Raw genomic sequence first — 25,470 nt, 5'->3', positions numbered from 1 at the left:
CTGGGTGGTGTTGACCTCTGGGAGTGGTGAGGTAAAGTAATTCATCATTGCTGTGGCCTCCGCGACTAGCACCTGCAACACGTTACGCGTCCCTCCCATTCGGCGCGTTTTCAATAGAAGTTGAATTTTGTCAATGCCTTAACACACCGCGAGGTGGCGACCTTTGCCCAAGCGTCGTAAAAGCCTCGGCGTCGCTCAGCATCACGCTAATACAAACCAAAAATAGCTCTGCGACGCGCGCCTGCCTCACCTGGCTGACCGCGTTCCATGCTCACGCGCTCGCCCCGAGAAAAATCGCGGCCGGGCTACCAGGGCGGCACGACGCACTTTGCGTTTCCCTCTAGTCCGGCCGTGGTGTTCAATCACATCTTAACATGCCGCGAGATGGCGACCAAGTTCTGCGTCCAATATGCGACGCTCTTCTGGCTATCACACCTCGTTCTCTGATTACGCTTTCACCGTTAACTACTACAGCTACCACAAGGGTTTGTTTAATCATTTAACATGGACGTTAGTCGCCGGGATGGAGATGTACCACCAATCATCAAAGTGGGTGCTTACACGTTAAACGGCGCCATTAGCTGCCAGACATCAATATACATTGTGCAAACTTTCTTACATCAATGAACATTAAGCATTCAGTTACTTCTGTAAGGGCACGCTTTACTTTCGTGTTATTCCGATTCCTATGACGGAGGGATCAACCGTGTTTTTTTTCCAATGCCGTGCGTAATCATGACATAACAATTCCTCGTTTAACAATATTCAAATGCGCCGACGCAAAATTAAACACCGATTTCCCTGAACATGGGCTATACTGCCCGCAAACATGCTTCGCAGTGAAACTTAAAAGCATGTATCAAGAAACTGCAAATTATCAGAGCAAGGCGTCTCGCAAGTGAATTCTAGTCCCATCCCTTTTTCTTCAAACACGTTTAGAATGTGCTCACTTCTTTGTACAGCGCTTGTCTTGTCAATTAAAATCAAATAATCGTCTGTATACCTGAACACTGTAACACCTCTCTACAGTTTGGTTAAACCCGATCAAGAGCCGATATGGCATTAAACGGCATAGCGGCTTGTGAACAAGTAATCACTGAATAAATACAAATTCGGTGTTCCAGCTCACATCGCTCACGAAAGCACGTTTTGACTGCATGTATCGGCACGTACGTGATAACTCGCATGCCGCTTAACTGCTACTTCCGGTATACATCCGCTCCGTAATACGTACACTGACTGCATCATTCCTTTCGCATTTCATGCGTAGACATGTTCAGACACGTGTAGTATTTAGGATTTAATAATAGTCAACCAGCGGCGACGCGTTTTTTCCGTTTGGTGCTCCCAAGGCGCCAACGAGCAGCGAGCGACAGAACACCCAGCGGGCTTGCCGTACACACTTTTCCCACAGTGCATCGCGCGCTTGCGGGGGGTTCTGGGATTGCTTGAAAAAGGTCTATTGCAAGGCCCAGGCCCTGCTGGCTTTGAAGTGCATCCCCAGTATTTCTCTTTTTTGCCCCACGAAAACCTATGCACTTAGCGTGTGAAAATTTGGGCACACTAGTCACCACTGTCAAACTACCCGTTCAGAAATTGCAAACTTGTGTTCCGCCGCGCCGATGCTGGTTCTTTCGACATGAAGAATGACAACCCACTTTAACACTGCTAGTGGCAGGGACTTAGTGACTGGGACTAGTGACTGGGACTAGCGACAGAGACTAATGACAGGGACTAATGACAGGGACTAATGACAGGGACTAATGACAGGGACTAATGACAGGGACTAATGACAGGGACTAATGACAGGGACTAATGACAGGGACTAATGACAGGGACTTAGCACCATTTCTTTCCAAAAAAGTAAAGCCAGGTGTAGATTGCGGATTTCTGGGAAGGGATGAAACACCTGACTCCAATACGTTCTCCCATTACCCTTAGATACCTCTCAATGCCGATCAACTATGCTGACGCAGAAAGATCATTCAGGCGGTGACACTGTGTCCCAAAAGTGCCATTCAAAGCATCATCTGATACTCAACCGCAAAAATTTCTTTCAGTTTTAAAATAATGCAAGCACGTTTGGAAGCTGAAACATTTAATAAATAAACTGTTACATGCACCCTATGTCTGTTTAGCGCTGCCGCAGAATTTTGCAGATTCTTCTATCTGGATTTCCAGAATTTCAAATTTTCCACCACATAAAAGTTTGGGGCTCAAAGCATTACAGCATGTTCCCTGAAAATTACCACATCATCTATACAAGACAATAATCTCCCTTTACTACACTTTCATTCATACGTATATTAATTATTGCATATCATCTTGGGGGAACACTTATCCCGTCCATTTATCCCCACTGCAGCATACCCAAAATCAAACTATTCGCATCATGACACGTAGCAGCTACACATCAGAAGCATCTCCACTGTTCACCTCTAATGCTATTCTACCAGCAGAAAAACTAAATACTCACTTGGAATACTTGTCCACAAATCTATTAACGGAAAGCTCCCGTTCCCTATAATTACTAGCAACCAGTTTCCTTACTCCATGTCTACCCAATTTGCTACCACCAAAAATTATTACCGAAACGTAGAACTAATTATGCAAAATTTACTACTAACTTTTTCAGCCACACTACTTTGGAACTCATTACCATGCCATATTAAGATGCTCTCTCATTTCCACACACTGAAATCAAACCTTCGTAATTATTTGCACCACACATAATCATTTCATCAACATTTTTTTAATCCTCTTTTTAATCAAAAGATTTTCCAAATGTTAATAACTCAATTAATACAGTGTCTAGTTTGTTCACATTTAGCTGCTTTGTACTTACTTATATTACTCATTTCTTATGGGAGGTCCCCTGAACAGTCTGTTGACTGTAGGACCTCCCTCTGTACCTGTATAATCCTCATTTGTATTACTCTAATTCGTAATACAGTTAAACAGGGATGCAACAGCCGAAATAGGATTTGGAGCAATTTTTGGAGCAGCAAAATGTTGCTTCTGGAGCACAAAAATCCAAATTTGGAGCAGGTTACGAAGAAAAAAACCTGAATTTTTTAGCCTGAAATCCCAAATTTGGAGCAGTATAACAAAGAAGGCTTATTTTTAGAAAAGAAAACAAAAATATGTAAAAACCATTCAACATCAGCTAATTCGTGCACAGTGCACGTGAACACTGCTATTTCAATAAAAGCAGTGTGTTGAGCCACCCCACAGTGCGAACAATGATTAAGTCAGTGCAAACAATGACTAAGTCCACATTAGCATTTGCAGAACCTCTCAAATAATTCGACAGGCACTGGAAATGCTAATGTGGACCTGCGAACCTGGCAACCTGGAAATTTGGGAGATTCGTAAAGCTGGAGCAAGTGGGGGTAGCGAAAAAAGAAAGCTGGCATACGCTTTTGTCTACTGTTTCTCAAGGCCGCAGAAACGCCATACACAGCAGCTCCAAATGATTGCCAATAATTTTTTAGACGTCAGCGATCATACTAGTACTCGTAATTACATGGCGCGTGCACGAATGAGTAATTAAGGAACAAAATGTGCTGTGTCCCTGACAGCTAGTACTAATAGCCCCTCCTAAATCTCAGTGTGCTTTTCCGCAGGACACCAGTGTACTGCGGCAAAAGTGGCTTAAAAAGCGTTCTGCACACAATAAAACAAGCATCAGGAAATTTGAGTACTACTGTCCTTTTCTATTGCGATAGCAACTATATGGACACTCTCGACGAGTTTTTGCCGTCATCTCCCGTATAAAGTCCAAACTGATAACATAGCCCTGTGCATAGTATGTTCTACCGGGGGTAAAAGCTCACGAATGCGGGCAACGAACACGGCTGAAGCAGATATCAAACGAGCCAGCCCATATCCGTCGCTCGGAGGGCGCATGCGATAATACCACTCCACTCGGGAAGCCTGCCATCAAAGCATACAGGAAACGCCCTGCCCGTCTTGAACGAGCATGAAAAGACGTGAGAAGGGGTGGGGGGGCTGTCGCCTGAGTAGCAACTTTGAACTTTGATTCTAAGGCCGCGGTCGCGATCGCTGGCGCATGCGCTATCTCAGCAGCCATAAGCGGGCGGCTCGTATATCCTGCTACGTGCTGCGCTCTCAATGCGAAGACAGTGTCCAGAAAGAGCATCTTTCCCCGGAGCAGCCGTATTCTCTTACACCAACGTTTTGTAGAGTTACGCGAGATCGGATACAAAAGAGTTTGCTGCCAGCCTCACTTCGTATAACATTACAATTTGTTGCTATCGCATTCATTGCTTCGTCCTTGCGGTGAAACTGACTTTTTTTTCTTTCGCGAGGGGTTAGGGTGTGCACGTCTGTATTGCCGGATGACGATGCCCACACGGCAGATGACCAACGCGGCCTCTATCTCTTGCTCAAATTTACGCAACTGAGAAAACTTTAAGCTGGTCGGGCATTTTGGTGCAGCGTGGCGCAATTTTAACCAATTTCACAGTTTTGGCTCAGCCTGGCGCAAAAATAAGGAATTGTATCAAAGTGGCGCAATTGGCGCAGCTGTTGCATTCCCGAGTTAAAGGGGCCCTGCAACACTTTTTCAGCGTCGTCAGAAAACACTGCCAATCGGTAGTCGAGGCTCCCGAGAACACCTGAGCCAAACATTATAGCGCAGCACGAGACCTGGGATTTACAATAAATTCTCAAAGTCAGCTAAAACTCGCTTCTTCTTCTCTAGACAAAGGATGCTATTGACTAAAAATCACTCCGTCAATGACTCAAGTTCCACGCCATTGGCTGATTTGAACATGGCGCACTTGGTAGTTATTGCGGCCGCCGCGGGAGGCAACACTTGCCCACGTGCGCACGCGATCGCACTGAAAGTAAGCCACGCGTTTGAAGAAAAAGAAAAAAAAGTGCTCTAGATCACGAGGCGCGCGTGACATACCTTCCTTCCCCCGTGTCATCCCTCTCTGCTTAGCTTAAAGTACTTTCGTGGGGACAAGAGGAGAGAGAAAGCAATTACAGCGTGCGACAAATCTTTGTAACTCCGCTTGTACTGGATGGATTCTAAAAATTTTTGCAGTGCTCAATTCGTGAGAAAATAAGCTCCTTTTGTGAAGCCATTCCATGGCTACTTGGAAAAGTGTTGCAGGGCCCCTTTAAACCTGGATCTATCAAAATTGACAAATTCCTTAAAAAATTCATTACAAATAGGTTTTCATTATATGCAGTTTCAGCAAGAAAATTCAGAAAAGAAATGCACAAATTAAACAAAAGGGAAACTGAAGGCAGAGCTCACCCAAAATATTTATTTAATGGCAAAAAACTGTGTTATTTAGCTGTAGTGCTTGTTCGTGAGGCATGGCAATACTGAATGCTCGTAGGACATCTAATACAAGGCTGCTCCGTCATCGTCTAGCCGTAGCCTCCGAGACTGGCTCCAGCAATGCACCGTCGTGTTGCCGGAGCTAATCGCGGAGGCCACGGTCTAACGAACTCACGGTGCAGCACAAGACGGCAAAGCGCATGACGAGATGACCTCCGAAGATCCGTCGACGTTGTCACCATGGTCTCAGTTTCCACTGTCTGAGACCATGCGCCTAATCTGACATCTCAGTAGTGACCCCCCGACACAGTTGTCCGCATAAAAAAAATCACAAAGCTGCACGTCGTCCGGGGCTGCTCCATGCACGTGCAGTGAAACCACGCATGCTTGCATGGCGTCAAAACCGAACAGCGAACGACACGGATACCACGGAATATTCGGAAAAGCGCTCTTCATGTGCGCCGCAGCCCCACATACGTGGCGCGAACTTGAAGCGGAACGATACAGCGCAAGGATCTTCTTTTCTTTTAGTGGTGTCACCTGGTGTCAGGTTAACAAAGTGCAGCTCAGAGACTTCTGCAACGAACCGAAGAGTAGCGCTGCCAATGCAAAAACCTTTTTTTTCTTATTCCTTTTTTTTTTTGTAGAGAAAGCCACGGCGCGATTTTAGTGTGGCGGCACTCGCGAGCGGCTGGATGAAGTTTGAAAGGAGGGGGGGAAGTGCAGGCCCGCAGATGTGCCCGCGGCGGCAGGAACTCTAGCTGGAGGGGCGCAGGCCCACCTGCCCACCTTGCACACACCCGTGCACAAACAAGCGCTCGCTGTTGCATCGCAGTTGCCGGTGCTTCAAGCGCGCCATGAGCAATGCCGCCGCTTCACACTCCGTCGTCGGCGGGGCAATCGCGAAAGATGCATGCGGCTCCTGCTCGTGGCAAAATGACAAAATTCAGGGCAAAATCCCTAGGTTGTCGGCGGCTAAAATTCGTTATATCAAGGGTGTCTCCCGCCGCCACTTTGTTACATAGAGGTAGGAAATACATATGCTTCTATGGAGCAATGGTGTGGAATAGCAAAACTTCGTAATATCGAGGAATTCGTTGTATGGAGGTTCGTTCTAGGCAGGTTTAACGTACATCAGGTTTGATTTATACACTAGATATATACCAGACATTCAAGAGTGCAAAGATAGTTTCCATCATTGCATATCAACAGACAGTAATATGAAAATGAGGTCAATCAAAGATTTTACTATAGCCTTAATGTGAACGAGTAGCATTCACCTGAATTACAACCTAGGTAGCAATAAAAAATGGCTGTATTACAAATGAAAACATTCGAAAAAATTCCGTTACAGGAGTTTTCGTGCCAAAACCACAAAATAAACCTGTGCTATGCCATAATGAAAGAATCCAGGTCATTTTGATCATGTGGGGTTCCTTAATATGTACCTAATGCACAAGTACTTCTGCACCACGTGCCTATCGGAATATGGCCGACGTGGCCAGGATAGATACCACCACTTCAAGAGTAACCTAACAATGGCATAGCCATTAAAGGGACACTAAAGTGAAACAATGACACTAAAGTGAAACAATGAATTGGTTTAGTCTGATAAGTTATACTCTGAAAACTCTAATGTTGTTAATTTCACCATCATAGCTTTAGAGCTCCTCAGAGGTCAATATACTTCATTTTTACCGATTAGAAACGATGTAGGTCCTAGTAGACACCGTCAAAATCTATGACGTCACAATGATTGGTGCAGGAACTTCAAGGTGGCGCTGCCACCCGCATTTTCTTTCTTCGCGTTTTCTCGCTTACCAAGCATTTTCTCGCGGTAAGTGTGGTGATTTTGGTATTGTCAAAGAAAAATTTACTAATACTAGAAAAATCTGTTTTCTCTTTAGTGTCCCTTTAAGCTGCCATGGTGAGTGCAATGGACATAATTAAATGCAATGCTGTCAAATCCAAAAACAAAAACTCAATGGCATGAAACTACCACATATACATACCTTGTCAAAAAGAGCAGGATCATCGTCTCTTCTCAAGCTTTGCAAGCCATCAAGGCAGCAAAATATGGCCAGTGGAGGGATTAGGGCAAGCTCCTCAGTAAGGCATACCAAGCCTGACTCATGCCTTACTTCCTCACAGTTTCCATAGTCCAGGTATTGAACATAAGTCTGCATACACACATCACAGAACCTAATTAACAATTAGCTCTTACACACTTCATACATCATTAAATTTATGATTAAGAAAGTGGCTGTCATCTCAATTTTATACCAGAAAAAAAAAGAAAAGAAAGAAAAAACAGCTACACCTCCTTGCAGCAACTTTTGAAACAAAAGTCTCAATAAAGCAAAATATTTAACTTTTGCTAACTTCTTATACATAGAACAGAAAGTTGTGCAAAACATCATCGTCCTCAGCCTGTTCTATGTCCACTGCAGGACGAAGGACTCACCCAATCAAGTACAATTTCACTTCATTGTACGAATCAATTCGATTTTCAGTAGCGATCCAGCCAGTTTAGGATCTTGAACTTTTGGAGCAAGAAAAATGCTGTTTTGGAGCAGTTTTGAAGGAGTTTGGTTTCACTTGGAGCAGTACACCAATAAGTTCGTCTAACTACGTGGTGCACATTTGTATTATTGTGCGAATAGAAAATGCTGCTCTATTTTAAACAAAGAGACAAGGCCAAAAGGCAGAGAGCAGCCATTAATCAGGCACTTCTTCACAATGAGCACCACATTTTGGCTTCACTACAACACACAAGCATGTGTATTGTGGTGAAGCATTAGTGACAACGGTGAACATAACCACAGTTTCGGCGAACGACTGGTATTACAATGTAACTGCAAACCAGAAAAATGAACCTACCAGAAAACCAGCAGCTTAACCATTAAAAAAACGTCACGTCAGCGCAGAACATGCAGCACAGTCACAGTGTAAGCTGCAGGAGCGGCCTCATAGGAGGACGTGAAAAACTGTTTCAGGACGCTTTCTGCAAGTACGGAGCCAGTAACGTCATGTTAATTAATAATAACTGTAGCGGGTTTTTACGTCCCAAAACCACGATATGATTATGAGAGACGTCTTGCTTGAGGGATCTGGAAATTTCGACCACCTGGGGTTCTTTAACGTCCACCTAAATCTACGCCCACGGGCCTCTAGCATTTTCCATCAAAATGCAGCCACCGCGGCCAGGATTCGACCCCACGACCTTCAGCTCAGCAGTCAAGAGTAATGTGATGGTTTAAAAGTGCATACATTTAAACATGCTGGTGACCTCAGCTATGTGTTGTTTTAAAAAAAAAAGGTGCTTTGTGAGGACTATGCAGTGCGTTAACTAGAGGAGCGAGCTTCATAGCCTTTTGCTTTCATGCGCTGGGGCCCCGCCGCCTAGTGAAATTATTGGCTCCGGTCACACCTAGGGTGGCTCCTGATGCGCACGCTTGCTCTCATTCTCTGTTTATTTGGGTGGGGTGCACCTTCTCTCAGCACTGTTTCTCTATTACAAATTGCAGCTTTTGTTCACTCCAATTAAGGGTAGCATTTTTTCAAAGGGACTTTTAGATTTTCACATGCAATTTGTATCATGTATTGTTGCACAGATTCTAAGGGCTGGTTGCCAAGTTTGAAGTCTTGCTCTTTCACCAGGCTATGGAGCATAATATCATTGTCTTCAGCATATTCATTTATACATTTTGAATACTGATTTGAGTCCCTTTTCAACTTAGGTTTTAAATAACTTTTCGCAATTCATCGCGATCACTGCTGAAGAGCATAATGCCATCTGCAAACCCATCGCTGCTGAGATATTGTCTCTCGATATTTATGCTTATTTCTTCCCAATCTAGTCATTCGAAAACTTCTGTGCAAATACTAGTTTTTAAAAACAAATTGAACATGAATAGAAGAGCACCAGAAGCAAAGAGAACACGGATCAAATATTATACAAGCATTGAATATTTTCTAAACAGACTGCTAACAACATAGCCTTCTCCTCACAGCTAGCAATTTATTTTCAAATCCTAATATCAATTTTGAAGCCTCTATCATTACATTATACATTAAGAAGCATGCTTTATTTAAAGCACAAAGGGAGCATCAAGAACTATTAAAGGGGCCCTGCAACAGTTTATGAACATTGTCAGAAAATACTGCCAGTCGGTAGGCGAGGCTCCTGTGAACATGCCGAGCCAAATGTTAAGTACTGCATGCAGCTGGAAATTTACAATTACGTTTCAAAGACAGCTAGAAATTCCTTGGTCTTTTCTTGGCAAATTATGCCATCGACGGCCCAACTACGTCAACAGAGGTGAAAATAGGACTATTTGCTGATTCAAGCTTTCTTGTGCTACATAGTTACCATGGCCGCCATAAGCCATGCTGGTGACGCACGCTGAAGTGTGCTAGAATTAACACTAGCATGCCTGTGATTGCACCGAAAGTTAGCCAAAACATTCAAAGAAAAAAAGAAGGGAAAATGCTCAGGGTCATGACGCGTGCTCATGTACCTTCTTACCCCTTTGTCATCCTCCCTCTGTAGCGTTTAGCGCAATCATCAGGACACAAGGAGAAGGCACTTAAAGTGTGCGACAAATCCCTGTAACTTTGCTCGTACATAACGGATTCGAAAAATTTTTGCAGCAATCAATTCGTGAGGCAAACTCTGACAGTGAGGTCATTCGATGATTACATGGAAGTGTTGCATGGCACCTTTAAACTTACACAAACTTGAATGATGATTGTTTCTACATGTGCAACACATACTAAATATTTCTGAAATCATTTTCATTTTTTTTTTCTACCCTCTCAGCATGTGCAATGCACACAGCGCCTAATGGAATACAGCTAAACCTCGATATAATAATGTCGGTAGAATCAGCATTTACTTTGTTATAATCAAAATCCAGACTTTTATACAAAGCGCTATAGTCTCTCGATAAAAGTGCATCAATCAAACTTGAGGGGACCCCATCAGAAGTATCATAACATGGCTCAGGAGGAACATACCACCTTATGCTGCATTGGGACATTCACATATACATACCTGCCAACCTGAGGACCTCGAAAGTCGGGAGATTGTTAAAGGGACACTAATGAGCAAAACGATTTTTTTCGTATTAGTAAAGTACTCTTTCACAATACCAAAAACACCAAGCCTGCTGCGAGAAGACGCTTAGTAAGCGAGAAAACGCGCAAAAACAAAATGTGGGTGGCGACGCCACCTTGAAGTTTCCGCACCATTCGCCGTAGCGTCACATATTTTGACGGCATCTACTAGGGACTACGTAATTCCTAACCGCTAAAAATGAAGTACATTGTCCTCTGAGGGGGCCATAGACTTAACATACCAAGTTTGGGGCAATTTTGTTGAGCCAATGGCGCCAAAATACAACAAATACACTTTGAAATCTGTGACGTCACGCAGGGAGATTTCAGCGCGAAATTTAGAAACGAAACTTTGAACTTCATTTTCTCCTCTATTAATAAACCTATGATGGCGAAATTAACGACATTAGACTTCTCAGAGCACAGTTTATTGATTTAAACCAATTCATTGTTTCTCTTTAGTGTCTCTTTAAACTGAGGGATGGGGTGAAAATGACAAAAGAAAACTGGCGTATGCTTATTCATCCTTTCTCAGTGCCGCAGCAACATTATAGACACCTCTGAATGACTGCCAGTAAAGATTTCCGACATCAGTGATCATACTGGTACCCGTTACCAGCCGAAATAGGATTTGGAGTATTTTTTTAACAACAAAATGTTGCTTTTGGAGCACGAAAATCCAAATTTGGAGCAGGTTACAGAAAAAAAACTCAATTTTTTTAGTCAAATCCCTGTCAAATCATTTTACAGGGGCTGAAAATTCTAATGTGGACCTGCCAACCTGGTGACCTCGAAATTCGGGAGATTCATAAAGCAGGAGCGAGTGGGGATGGCATACGTTTTTGTTTATTGTTTCTCAAGGCAGCAGAAATATCATACAGAGCTCTGAATGATTGCCAGTAATTTTTTTAGATGTTAGCGATCCTACTAGTACTTGTGTAATAATACGGCGCATGGACGCATGGGTAATTAAGCAACAAAATGTGCTGTGTCCTGTGACAGCTAGTACTACAGTCGAACCCTACAATAACAAAATCCCTGAAACAACGAAATTCCCGCAACTATGAAATGTTTTCTTATCCCCGGCAAACGCCCATAGGATTCAATGCATTTCGTATTTCTCAACAACGAAACTCTGCTGAACTGCAATCCCGCAGTAACGAAAATTGACGCAACGTTTCCCACATGTAATATACTCGCGCAAGGTCCGCATATAGCAAAATACGCTCAAATGTCTCTGCTATACACTTAAATTGTGCAAAAAAAACTAACACCATTACACTTGCGGGGACCCCACCACCTTTGTTTAGAAAATCTGCAAGCTGCCCGAAGTAGTTGCCCACGACGGATGTCGTCATGGACGCCATGTTGTTTAATTTGTACTTTTATTACGTGCTGTCGCATCACCATCAGCTTGTTACCGGCACGTGACAACGCTTTGTCTACATACAGCAATGCATTGTGTACTGTGCGCAGTTCATGCAGTGTTACTTTTGCGAAGTGTCGCGTGTCACAGTTTGAACCACATGGGGTGCAGCTACTGCAGCGAAAAAAAAGTGATCAGCAGGGTGCTTCGACGCACGGGCAATGCTTTCTTCTCTCAACAGCGAGGTTCCTGATAGCGTCGGTGTCGATGACTTTATATGCGCCGGTGAAGATGTGATAGTGCATGAAGAGTGGAACGACGAGACCATCTTAAACAGCGTGCACAAAACCAAGGGCAGTGAGGACCAGGGCACAAGTCATGCGGAGAAGCCTCTTACTCCACGAGGTGTGCTGGACGTGCTCAAAACAATTCGGACATTTTTAGCAACGCACGATGATGATGATGTCGTGATGGACCACTTGCTGCACACCAAAGAAAGATGTATGGGTTTACTGCATGACAAAGGCAACAAGCCAAGCTGACAAACTTTTGGCTATAAACTTTCGTTTTTCTGGTCATTTCTTTACTTGTATTGTGTTCTTAGTCGAGGCTTTCATGTCCGGGGTCTGCGTAGAACTGATCACGTGGCATTTGGCCTTGCAGTGTGGCGAGAGTCAGGCTCGGTAGGAAGGGGAGGGCTGCGCCGTGTAGTGAGAGGCACAAGCGTGCTGCGAGATGCGACGGTGAGAGCGGAGAATGTCGAGGGGTGAACCTTCGAGAAACGCGCCAACATGGGGTGGCGCTGATGCGCAGTGGAGTGTAAAACAGTGTGTCGGTGTCAGTGTTCAGGAGCTTGCGCTTTCAGAATGGCGAACATTTCTCGTTCTCCCAATGATGAAGCCACCCAACATGAGCGTCAGCGAGAGCTGACGCGACAACGGGCATGTCGTCACCGAGCCAACTGCAATGTTCGTGCAAGGGAGGCTGAAGCTAAGCGCCAGCGAAGGGAAGACTTGAAAAACATAGAAGTACGATATAGCCTGAGGAACATAAGTGTGCGCAGGGTTCCCCTTCAGGGGAAGCAAAGGCGGGCGAAGGTTCTTCACAGCACTCCCCCACCCCTCCCTCCCTATTAAGTCAATGTATGGGGCAGACTTTGCGCCCCCCCCCCTCTTAGGTGACTGGGGGGGGGGACGGTCACCCCCCTGCGCACGCCTATGCTGATGAATGACGGGCATAAGCTTTGCTGTTTCGACAATGTTCGCGAAGTGGAGCTGGCTGCATTTTCTTTCTGGTCATTTCTTTACTTCTGTTATTTCGCGATAATGAAATTCTCGCAATAACGAAATTCTCCCATTTCCCCGCCAATTTTGTTATCACGGGGTTCAACTGTAATAGCCCCCTTCTAAATCAGTACACTTTTCCACATGGAACTGGTGTACTGCGGCAAAAGTGTCTCGAAACAAGTTCTGCACTCGATAGAACAAGGCCAGGAAATTTTGGAACCACTGTCCTTGATTGTACTGACTGACCTGTTTAGCTGGTGATGGTGGTGTTAGAAAAAAACACTCCTCACTCATAGTTGGCAGACACTAAAGAAATAATAAATAAAACTAAATAAATTTTCTTTCTTGGGCTGGGGATTGAACCCAGATCCCCCTAAACTGAAATCGAGTGCCTTGAACCCTAGGCCACACGCCCATGCCTGCCCAATGTGAACTGAACTGAAGCATACGAATGCGTTCTACAGACAATGCAAAAAAAAAGTGGGAAGCAGTAAACTTGCTATGGGCACTCCGAAATATTTCGCGTTGACGGACTAAAAGCAATCTGCTTGACATCGCGTAAGGTCGATATCAGGAATTTCACATTTCAGGAAAATTCAGACTTCAAAAAAGCTGAGTATTTAACCCATGTTTCCATGATCACGTTACAGTCCTTTCGTTGGGCCATTCTACAAGGCTCATGAACAGTGGAAATAACATGAAAGATGCCATGCTAATTCAGCCTGAAAACAGCGTTCCAAGGATGGGCGCTACCTATAAAGAAATAAAGGAGGGAGGGAGGGAAGAAAGAAAAAAAAGAATGAAAGAAAGAACAAAGGAAAGAAAGAAAAGCAGCACGTCAGGCATGCCTACGTCAAGCTTCCATTTCTCCGACTGGGGAAGGCCTCCTGAATTTTTTTCTTTTCTTTTGCGGTGGGGTTAGGTTCTGTGCATCTGGATTGGATGATGATGCCCAAACTGCAAGTGGTCAACGCGGCCTCTATTTCCTGTTAAATAAAGCACAACTGAGAAAATTTTGAGGCTGGTCGGGCATTCTGGCGCAGTATGGCACAATTTCAACAAATTTCATGGTTTTGGCTGTTCGGCGCAAATATAAGGAATTGTATCAAATTGGCGCGATTGGCGCAGCTGTTGCACCCTTACGTTATTATACAGCGTGTGCACGCATACAAGGTCTCTTAAAAAAGTATCTGACCTTTGGCCGAAGAAAAAAAAAAATTGTCATAAATGGAGTGTTGGAAACCTAATCACCCTCAAAGTAGTCTTCTTGGGACTCTACACACTTCTCCCAGCAGTGCTACCATTGTCTGAAGCATTCTGAGAAGACCTCTTTCGGAATGGAGTTGTGCTCAGCTGTTGTTGCAGCCATAATGTACTTTCTGGTCTGAAATCGTGCTCCTTTTAATGGCCTCTTAGTTTTGAGGAACAGCCAGAAGTCACAGGGGGCCATATCAGGAGAGTAAGAAGCCTGTTGAACTACAGGAGTCTGGTATTTCGCCAAAGAAGTCTGAATCAAGTGCAACGAATGTGCAGGACACTGCCGTGATGGATGCTCTAATTTCCTCTTGACCACAACTCCGGTCTCTTGCGCCGCACAGCATCACGTAGGTGACGGAGGACATTCCTGTAGTACTCTATGGTGATTGTTTGACTCTGTGGTGCGTACTGCACAAGTCAAAGAAAGCAGTCAGCATCGCTTTGACATTGCTGTGCACTTGGCGGGCCTTCTTTGGTCTTAGTGACATGGAATACTTCCACTGTAATGACTGGGATTTGGTTTCCGGGTCGTACCCGTACACCCAAGTCTCGTCACCAGTGATTATGGTGTTCATAAAGTCGGGGTCAATGTCTGTGGAATCCAACATGTCCTGTGAGACTTCAACATGAAGTTGCTTTTGCTCTACCGTGAGCAGCTTCGGCACGAATTTCGCTGCGACTCTCTTCATGGCCAAATCTCCAGTCATAATGGAATGTGCAGATAAAGTGCTGATGCCCACCTCTTCCACAATTTCTCCGATAGTCACACGATGGTCCCGAATCATCACAGCGTTCACTTCAGCAATGACTTGGTCATTTCGGCATGTTGATGGCTCACTGGAGCGTAGCTCACTCTCCACCGATGTACAGCAGTCTTCAAATCGGTTGTATCACTCAATCTGTGTGCTGCTCATAGCATTGTCACTAAAAGTCGTCCGAATCTTCCGAATGGTTTCCGCTTGGCTGTTGCCCAGTTTCTGGAAAAATTTGATGCAGTAGCGCTGCTCCAGTCACTCCATCATTTTCCTTGCAATAAAGAAAACTATGAGAGCACTGCGCACTACCTCGCTCAAACGCTGCATCCCAGCGACTGACGCTATCGGCAGGCGGGAAAAAATTTGCGCATGCGCACGAAGTTTCAAGGTCGGCTGATGCAAACGCTTGTAAAAGAGTTCAGTGTAAAATGTAAAGAGTGCAGTGTAATGTAAAAGAGTGCAGTAAAAGAGTGCAGTTTTGTAAAGGCTGTCTAGCCAGGTGCAAAGTCACACAATGCCACTGTCATTTATGTTTTTTTTTTGGCCAATCTGAAAAAATTTCATCGCATACATGGCTCCTACGGGCAGCAGTGCCCTCTGCTATGCACATTTCAAGTTTTGCATCTTATAAGCAGACATTCCAGTAAAGGGCAGAAATTGGCATAACGAAATAATGGATATAATAAAGTAACTTCAGCTCTCCCTTCAACTAAGTTATAACGAGGTTCAAGTGTACTGAAGTTCGTAATAGTGAGGTTTAACTTAAATGAGAAACATAAAAAGAGCAATCAGACATCATTGTAACTCACTAATAAAACAGGTGAAGCACATAATTTCTGCAAAGTACATTCATGATTGGTCCTCAACTTGGATCCTCTTTTACACAATGTCGCTAGCACAGACTTGCCTTGCTATCGTCAATCTTCCGCACGATTTTGCAACGGTACCATTGACCATCTTCAGAAAACTTGGCAGCATAGATCTAGAAAAAATCAGACGAGATTATACCTCATAAGACAAAGACAGCAATGCAGTGACAAACACTAATTGCCCATAGATTTATTGAAAAGAAAGAAGTATATACACACTAACATATGTATAGGTTTTCAGCTGGTACAATGAAAAGTGTGTTCAAAGAGGTGATGCCCAAAACAAAAGTTTGTTAACAATATTAACCACACCGGAAATAAGTCATAAAAAATGCAATACCTACCCCCCCCCCCCACACACACACATATGGGATGTGCAAATAGCAACAATTTCAAAAACAAATGCAGGAAAGATGTGTTGCCAAATATAGAATCGAGTATGTCTATGGTGTTGAAAAGTGCAAAACATCGTTTTAAATGGAATCAAAACTGCATTTCACTATACTTGGATACAACTGAAGAAGTCCGGAGAGGCCCCGCCCAGATGACCGCAGCGCTGCAGCCGATCGCCTCCGCGACTAAAGAAATAGCCCTGCTCATGCACTCGGCAATATTCTCTGACTGCAGGGTCACCGGCAGCCCTGCTTATGACGTCAGTCTGATGTGTGTGCTCACTAATGCATGCTTGTGTGCATTTGCCTTTGAGGAGGAAATGGCGCAGACTTCTAAAGTTGTACCCGACTACATGCTGCAGCACAAGAGTGAGGCTTCTGGTAATGCACTCATTACAAATAACCATGCAGGAGAATTACCTGCATCACATGTTCCAAAAGTAAGTGCTCGCTCTCCACACACTGTAAGAACACATCAGCGAGTGGGAAAGACCTTATACTAACTCGGAATTGAAGTGGTAGGAAGCAATGTAATGCTTGCACAGAGCAGTTTCTTTTTCCAGGCCTTTAAATATTTTTTAGGCAACATTTCTGATCGTTATTTTGTTGAATATATTAATAGAACAGAGAAGTACAAAGTATGCTGCATAATAGAATTGAAAAATAAGGCTTGGTGGAAAAAATAATACTGCTCCTGTCGCACAGGCATGCACGAGATGACGTTGAAACGGAGCAAGAAGGTAAAGCACACATCATGCATATTTCTCAGTGAATGCAGCAAACAACACTTATTGCCGAGAATGCTGCATAACTTTGCACTTAAGTGTAAAATGCAGTAACTATGAGTACAAATTTGCATTACAGATGTTGCAGCAAACAAAGAATGAAATAAATGTGATGCCACATAAAATTTTGCCTAAAGTACCCATTAAAAGGCCTTTCCCTTTATAAAACCACAGAAGAAATTACAGCTCTATCACATGACCATGTGCTAACGCGTAGTGGCAATGCCAAGAAACATTTCAAAACTATGACAGCAAACACACACACAGCAGACGAAATGGTAGCACAGCGAACATTTTGGCTTTCTTGCATGTTGTGCATGTCTGTACATAAACGTACTATTGAGCTAAGACCAGCGCCGCTCTATTATCGAAATGCAACACCTGCTGCTGCATGCAGCCGATCGCCTCCAACTTAGTTGTGTGCAGTGCATTGCCTGCTCACGCTATCACTGCCAGGGCACTTGCTTTACCACACGCACGTGTTTGCCAGCAGTGTTGTTCGTATCAACTCCACTCCTGGCCGTGCATGGTGCCGCGAGTATTACGCAGGCTCAACGTGGCATGGTGATGGCGAGCTGCTTATATTTCTGCAAGCAACACGCACTCTGTGTCTCCACTATGCACTTCACGGCCCCTCACAAAGATGCAGCAGCCAAAGGCTGCGTGGCACACTTGGATTGTTGCTGATTAACAGCACGGAATACACTTGTAACAACGCTGTACTACACACCATAGATAGTTGAGGATTTTTATTGTGATAGGGCTATGCAATAGTCTGTTGCCTTCTCCATGCCTTTAATGCTTTACGGTGCTTATTCGTAAAGGCAGTGACGCATTCATTAACTCATTTATCGGCCAGTCCTTGAACAGGCCTTCTGCAGCACATTGTGGCATTGGTCACCCCGTGAGTTCAGGGGCACAGCTAACCATCATGCGAGAAAACATAAATTGTGGTATGCACTAACCTATAGACATAGAACAAGCCACTATGAGGCTCGGTTGGGGATCCGTCACAACTGCACTTTAACTATAGTAGGTCTATAACAGCTACATATTAATGTTTTAGTGTAAAAATCCGAATATGCATATGTATAATGTATAATTGAAATTTCAAATATTTGCGCACCCCCAATATATACATATATATCCGCACAACGCCCAGGGTATGATATTTGATACTCCAAGTTCGAACACACACCTGCTGCTACAAACCAAAACTGAAAGCATGAAAGCCGGTTAGCGACGCTTAGGCAACTTTTAAGAGGGTTTTCGAATATTGCTACTTCTTGTTCCAGCCACCACAGCACCACTACCTCAGTTTGGTAGATGACAACCTTCAGCACTTGCATGTGATGGCATTTTGCCTGGATCATTCTACTCCAGGAAAGATAAATACGACATATCTTTCTGAAAATTTTCTGCATGTTTCTTTTTTTCTCGTACTACATTTTGTCATCACAAGGCATAGTTTTTTGGAATGTCTAGTAAATTCGGACTTTACAGCAACGCGGTAATTTCGCCTGTATCATATTTGAGACAGCAGGTGTTACTTCAACATGCATCCTTTCTTTTTCCAGGTTCTCCTAGTTCTCACAGATTGTGCGAGTTGCATATACAGGGTGTCTACCGAGTTGACTTTTCTAAATTCCCTGAGTTTTCCAGGTTTTCCCTGAGTGTTTTTGCTAAAATTCCCTGAGTGAAGCAGAACTTTGTTTTATGTCAAGATGGGTAGAGACCATATCGCTCGGTGATGTCACTCTCTAATACTCATGTCAGAAAATAAGAACGACTTAATCCTATTTGAATAGTACATAGAACAGTTAAACCTCAATATAGCGAAGTTGGTAAAAGCGGCAACTCACTTCGTTATATCGAAACTTCGTTAAACTGAAATTCGACCTTTCATGCAAGGCATAGTTACTGAAGGATTAATCTTAAACTGAAGATGCCACAAGAATGCTCGACTAATATGGCAACATGAAAAAACTTTTTTTATTTTTGCGCGAAAAAAAAAAATCAATTTTGTTGAGCGTGAGGTGCAGCAATCACAGTTAGATGCCTTGTCAGAGTCTCACATGTAAATACGAAACAAATGCGGGTTTAATGCACTGTGGAATTGCGCTTGTTCTGCTGCTGCGGGTTGTCAAATCCTCGCGTGTTGCCCAGAGCAATGCAACGCCTCTTCTACCATGTTGCCCAGCCAAACCATTTGCTCTCCACGAACGCAAAACATCGAAAACCATCCCACGTTAGCAAAAAAGAGTCAGTTTCACCGCGAGAGCAAAATAGTAAATCCGATAGCAACAAAGAGGAATTTTATATGAATATAGGCTAGCAGCTCGCTCCTTCAGGAAACGCAGCCGCTGCACTAGGCTCAGGGGCGGATTCAGGTACCTAATGGGGGGGGGGGGGCGTACAAACGCTGAATCCCCCGCTCAACAGTGCATTTTGGTGGGTCAGCATATTTACAACAGCCCAGAGGGGATTATGGCGGTGCCTAAGAAGCCTTCGTTGCAAATGTGCATAGGGAAGCAGGAAAAGGTAGAGCGATGAGAGAGGTGGAGAGCAGGGACAAGATTCTCATTACCCCTTTTGGGCAGTGGCAGGCAAAGCAACCTGAAAAGGGGGGCAAACTCAACAGGCAGCCTGACAAAGGAGGTGGACGACACGCACTGAAGGGAGGGAGCGGGGGCTGGCTTAAGGGGGGGGATCGCCGCTACGCCCTTCCTCTTTGGATTCGCCACTGCTATCTATGGCTTCGACGGAAGTTTTGCAATTAGAGCACAACACCTACAAAGGTATGAGCCGTCTGCTGATCCCCGCTAAAGATAGTCGCGGCGCACGCGACCACGCCCGCTGGTACAAAGTACGCACTTCCTGTCGAACTCACGCAGCCCCCCCCCCCCCACCTCCCCAACCCGCCGGCTCCTATCTCCATGTGCCCATCGCGCAAACGAGACGGTCGGCTCGTTTCATCTCTGCTTAAGCCCCGTTCGTCGGCAGCGCTCGCGCGCTTTCACTCGCGCATGGAGCATACGACGCGCGGGGTGATGTAATCGCGATTTGGACTTGATAAGGAACATCACGGCGAAGGCAAAAAATTCGCGTCGGAGTGTCTATATAATTGCGCAAAAAAAAAAACAATATAGCTGCGGGCTAACATCGCATGAAAGCACGGCAACAGCCTGAATTACGGCACATCCGATTATGGTGGAAACATTACTGTTTTCCGACATCGTGCGCCAAATCGAGCAAATGGGACCCGTGCTGGTGTCGCGAATTTCGGACGCCGCTATGCCTTGGCTCTGAAAAGTTTTGTAATTCGGCTTTGTAGCAAACATCCACGTGGTGTGGCTGGTAATTGCGAGCAGCAGCCCCCAAAATATCGGTCGACTGCCTAAAACTTGTTTCAGCAGAGCCCTCATCGGGAAAAAAAGAAAGAAAAAAGCTTTCACTTGCTGTGAATGGGCCCGTTAGTTACGCTAGCTCTCGCCTGGAAATTTATTCCATTCTTCGCGGAGTCCTAAATAGCATCTTTGAAGCTCGGGATCAGAGCGAGTGAGCTCTCTGATAACAGCCAACAAGTGTCTTTTTTCTCGCCGATCGGGATGGCTTGCCAGATACCAGCCTTGTCAAAGACATCCGCTTCCTGAACGATCGCGATCGCTTGCAAGATAACTCAAGCTCGTTACATCTACTGCTACCGCTTCGACAACTAATCATGCTTGTTACTTGACACGCGGCGATAACAAAAACACCCTATCGGGCGCTAACGCACAGCACGCGCCAGATTTACACCGCGTAGTCACAGAACACCCTGACAACATTGCGCGATACGATGTGTTATGGTTCATGGTTCCCGCATGCCACGCATTAGCCGGATTCTCTCCACTTCACCGCTCCGAAGGCGATGACAGCATCGAGGTGCGCCACTTCCCGGCCGCAGCCGCAGCGGACGTTTGATTTGAAAAATGCGTTCACAAAATATCGAGCCAGCGCTACCGCGACTTTCGTTGCCTTTCAATAAAATTACTGTGAATTTTCCCTGATGGGAGCACAATTTCCCTGAGTTTTCCCTGAGAATTTCCAGACTACCCGAATTCCCTGAGAATTCCCGGTTTTCCCGGTCGGTAGACACCCTGATATACTAAATGAGTATAAAAGTGTTGGAACTTAAAGCATGGGAGGAAATCGGCTGTTTTATATAAAACACAACGTATTGAGCCATTGTTTATGCTTCTTGCTTCACTTTAAATCTTTGGTGAACCTACTGCTTTTATTAGGTGCGAGGAAACCAGTGCAACTCAAAAACAAGGACGAAGAAGAAGGCACATTCAAGCACACACCATCGCCGGCGATGGTGATTGTGTGTGCTTGAATGTGCCTTCTTCTTCGTTCTTGTTTTTGAGTTTCGCTGGTTTCCTCGCACCTAACATGAACCAACCGACCCAGCTTTTCACGCTTCTGCTTTTGTTCTATTTTATGTGGAGCTACGCAGGATATCCTTGAGAGTGTAGCTGTTGGTGTTGAAGCTTGGACAAGGCTCCCATGGCTACCGTATGGACAACAAAAATGGCCTTGCTGTACTACATTACAGTAGACTCTCGTTAAACGGATCCTGAACGGACCAGAAATATATACTCCATTTAACAGGAGTTCCATTTACTGAGAGATGAACAAGGGTGTAGAATTAAAGTATGAAACCAGTCATATTAGAGGCAGTTATTCCATTCAAGCAGCAATTCTATTTAAGACATTTCTGTTTACCGAGAGTCTAGCGTATTTTCATCTGTGCACTAAACGCACAGAATCTTCAGAGGTGCCAATCTGCTCAACTGAGCTCTAAGCCAATGAAGCTGCATGTGTTTATTGCCATGCTGTCAGAGCACCTGATGCTGCCTGGGAAAACAAAAAGGGGCGGCTGTCTAGCTTGCCTCGACCTGCTAAAAAAAGAAAAGAAAAGGAAAAAAAAAGAAAAGGAAAGTTTCACCAAAACAGCCCAGTGTCAAAGTTAGGACAGATTGTGTTGGTTGTTTCCCACTGGTAACAAACCAGAGGCTGCACTGCAAGAATGGTGTGGCAAGAAAGAATAAATTTAGTTCCATCAATTGTTTGAAATTTCACATCACACTTTGTTTTAACAAGGAAAGAAATTCCTTTTTGAATATCACAAGTCATGAAGAACGACTTCAGCGCAACTTTCAATATCATTCTATGAAAGCCCACTGTATCAAATGTGATACAAATTATATTTTTGGTATGAACCATTTTTTTCCACTGTAACTTTTTGTGGGTATGTTCATTTGTGCCCCAAGAGGCAACAAACGAGACATCTCATTTTTTTCTATAGCCCTTTCTGAAAGCGCCTTTGTGGGGAAATATATATAATATATCAGGCTACTGTAGTATGCAATTCTCTCACTAAGCGAGCACTGTGCCACATCTTTCGAGTTCATTGCACCCGGTGGATTCTCCCAGAAAGCTTTTCTCTAGGTACGGTGATTTTTCTTTTTGCATGAAAACAGTTTCACGCGCTCGGCAATTTTTGTAATGGCCACTTTAAGTGAACTGTGTGCAGATGTGAAATTTTGTTTTCGAGGTGGTAAGAATAGCACTATGACTGGTCGAGAGCAACAACCTCGGAGCGAAAGTCTGGGCCACTTCAGAGCTGTTCTTTCAAAGCACGGCCTGCTTTCACTCGACCATCTCTTTGCTTGTTTGTCGAAATTCGAGGCAGAAATTTCTCAACGACCCTTCCCATCCCCAAATCTTGTGTTAAAATTCGCTGAAACGAACTACAACCTATACCAGATAACTCATCCAACTCTGTAGTGATCCGTCTTCGGTCTTAGAGCATAAATTTTTTTATATTTTCGTCCACTTGTGAAGATGGCAGATGTCCAGAACGAGGTTTCTTAGGAAGCAAGATTTCCCCGTTATTGAGAGAGAAAGCCACCCATACCCTTATGGTTTTCCTATCGCAGCATCCTTGTAAGTAGTGTTTAATATCACAACAGTTTGCAAGTCATTTTCCCGGAGCACGAAACAAAATTTCACAGCCGCCCATGGTTCACTTTAATCAGTCATCATGAAAAAAACGCCAAGCGCGCGAAAGTGCTTTCACGAAAAAAACTACTCTACCCTGAGAAAACCTTCCTAGAAAACCTTTCGGGTTAATTCCATCCACCGGATGCAATGAACTCGAAAGGTGTGGCACAATCCTCGCCTAGCGGGAGAATAGTGTACTACGATAGCTCCGCCCAGCGTAGCTACAGTCCGGTTACATTTGAGTACCCCTCGTATATAATATATAGTATACCGGGTGTCCCAGCTAACTGGAACCAACATTTAAAAAATAGACCATGCACTCTAGGAAAGTTATACTTGCCGTATATTATTTTTAGTCATGTGTACTTACATGTATTTTTCTCAATATGAAGAGTTTATTATTAATTGAGTTTGATTAGCTAACTTTCTAATTCTTGCTTCAATCGGTAAATTATTAACTTTAATTTGCATGCCGCCTCAAATGACCTCAGAATCCCACTTCCCTCAAACGACCTAGGTCGAACCCACTTATAATGATACCGGATTTCACAATATATCAGTTATAACAATGAGAAGCTGCTGCACCGTCAAGTTTTGTATGTTTTTTATGGTGAAATAACCCGCTTACAGCAATGCCTGCATGCCGCATCATCAGTTATTATCGCATTATCAGCCAGAATGAATTCTGGCTGCCGGGTGTCCGTGCTGAAAGGTAATAGAACGTGAAATCCTTGAAAAGAAACAAGAAAACAAGAAATTCAAGCTGCTGAAGCCCCGCCCACAAGCCCAACGTCCCCCGGCACCCCTTCACATTCGTGATATGCTTCACCGCATAGCGTTGTGGCATTGCAGCAAAGCTGACTTTAGAAATCCGCTATGGCACGGGAGCGGCGGTGGCTTCTGTTCACTTTCGGACATGCAATTTGAGTAAAAAATTGAGACTTGGAAGAGTGTCAGCATTCAAAACTTCAGCTGTTGTCATACATTGGCTCTATGGGGCTTGTGGCTGTCCCGTGAAAGCGTCCGAATTTTCAAGCATGTCCGAAAAATCGGCAGCTTTGTCGTCCCTATCACTGATGTCTGTTGGCATATCCCATCTGATATAATTTTCTCACAAGAGCCTGCCATCCCCCTATTTTGTTTTATTTTTTTGTGCAACCCGTTTAAAGCAATTATCGGTTATAACAATGAAACTTTCGTGGCACCTGAGTATTGTTATAAGCGGGTTCGACTGTATTTATTCTGGGCCAAGATCTTCCTGGTTGTTTATTGCTAGAAAAAACAAAAGCGTGCGAAACATACCAAATATGAAACAGACGCGTGCTCACATGACAAGAAAGTGAAGAAATTTTAATCAAGGCACGCCAAAGCAGAATCTCGTCAAGAAAATCAGCACGCATTCTGAAATACACAAGTAGCAAAGAAAGTGAAGCCCTTCTCAATATATATTATTGATCTTCCTACTTCTGTTTCTTCCTCAACTGTCCGACTATTTGCAGATGACTGCATACTTTACCAGAAAATTAACACCATACCAATCACCTTAACTTGCAACGCAATCTAGATAGAGTATTTGAATGGTGCAAGAAATGGCTCGTGACACTTAATACAACTAAACGTAAGAGCATGCGGGTTTCACGCCACACTACCACCCATTGTCTGCGCACTTACTCCCTCAGTAACATTCCATTATCATTTGTTGATAATTATAAATATCTTGGTGTTTACATCTCTTCTATTCTTTCCTGGAACATGCATGTAGAATGTGACTAACAACACGAACCGCATGCTCGATTATCTGCGTCGAAACTTTTCCTCTGCCCCATCTTCACTGAAGTTATCACTCTACAAAACCTTGGTACGATCTAAATTAGAGTACACATGTGCAATATAGGATCCAACTCGTGCCATTCTCAAACTCTCGAAGCCATTCAGAATCACGCAGCACGTTTCATCTTATCGAATTTTTCACACCATTCCACTGTCATGTCCATGAAGAGGACCTTCAACTTGCCTGACTTTTCGTTGCGCCAAAATTCATCTCGCCTTAATATTTTTCACAAAATCTATCATTATAACCGTTATTTGAAGGGAGCCGTTTCATCCACCTCGTTTTATATTACCAAGGAAAGATCGTCGCTATAAGGTGGGCCTACCATACTGTCGCACCAGATTGTGCAATGACTCGTTTGTTCCTAGGACAAGCGCCGCCTGGAACCGCCCTCCCGCCTCCATCGCCAGCATAATGGACAAACAAGATTTTCAACTCGCAGTACA

At 44.2% G+C, this 25,470-nt stretch overlaps 1 protein-coding gene across 4 annotated transcripts in view; it reads right to left on the bottom strand.

Annotated features, from left to right (window-relative positions):
- Window positions 1-25,470, bottom strand: part of LOC119380289 (serine/threonine-protein kinase 31-like) — a 304,021-nt gene that overhangs the window by 214,524 nt on the left and 64,027 nt on the right. For all 4 annotated transcript variants that reach the window (XM_049417828.1, XM_049417833.1, XM_049417831.1 and 1 more), the window contains exons 7-8: window positions 16,007-16,081; window positions 7,330-7,497 (exon numbers count right to left, since the gene is read on the bottom strand). In XM_049417828.1, coding sequence (XP_049273785.1) covers window positions 7,330-7,497; window positions 16,007-16,081 — 243 coding nt within the window. The remainder of the gene's footprint in view (window positions 1-7,329; window positions 7,498-16,006; window positions 16,082-25,470) is intronic.

Source organism: Rhipicephalus sanguineus, chromosome 1, assembly GCF_013339695.2.
Source record: "Rhipicephalus sanguineus isolate Rsan-2018 chromosome 1, BIME_Rsan_1.4, whole genome shotgun sequence".
In the NCBI taxonomy this organism is placed as follows: Eukaryota; Metazoa; Arthropoda; class Arachnida; order Ixodida; family Ixodidae; genus Rhipicephalus; species Rhipicephalus sanguineus.
The sequence above is the reverse complement of the archived record's forward strand: the minus strand, read 5'-3'. Positions and strand labels throughout refer to the sequence as shown.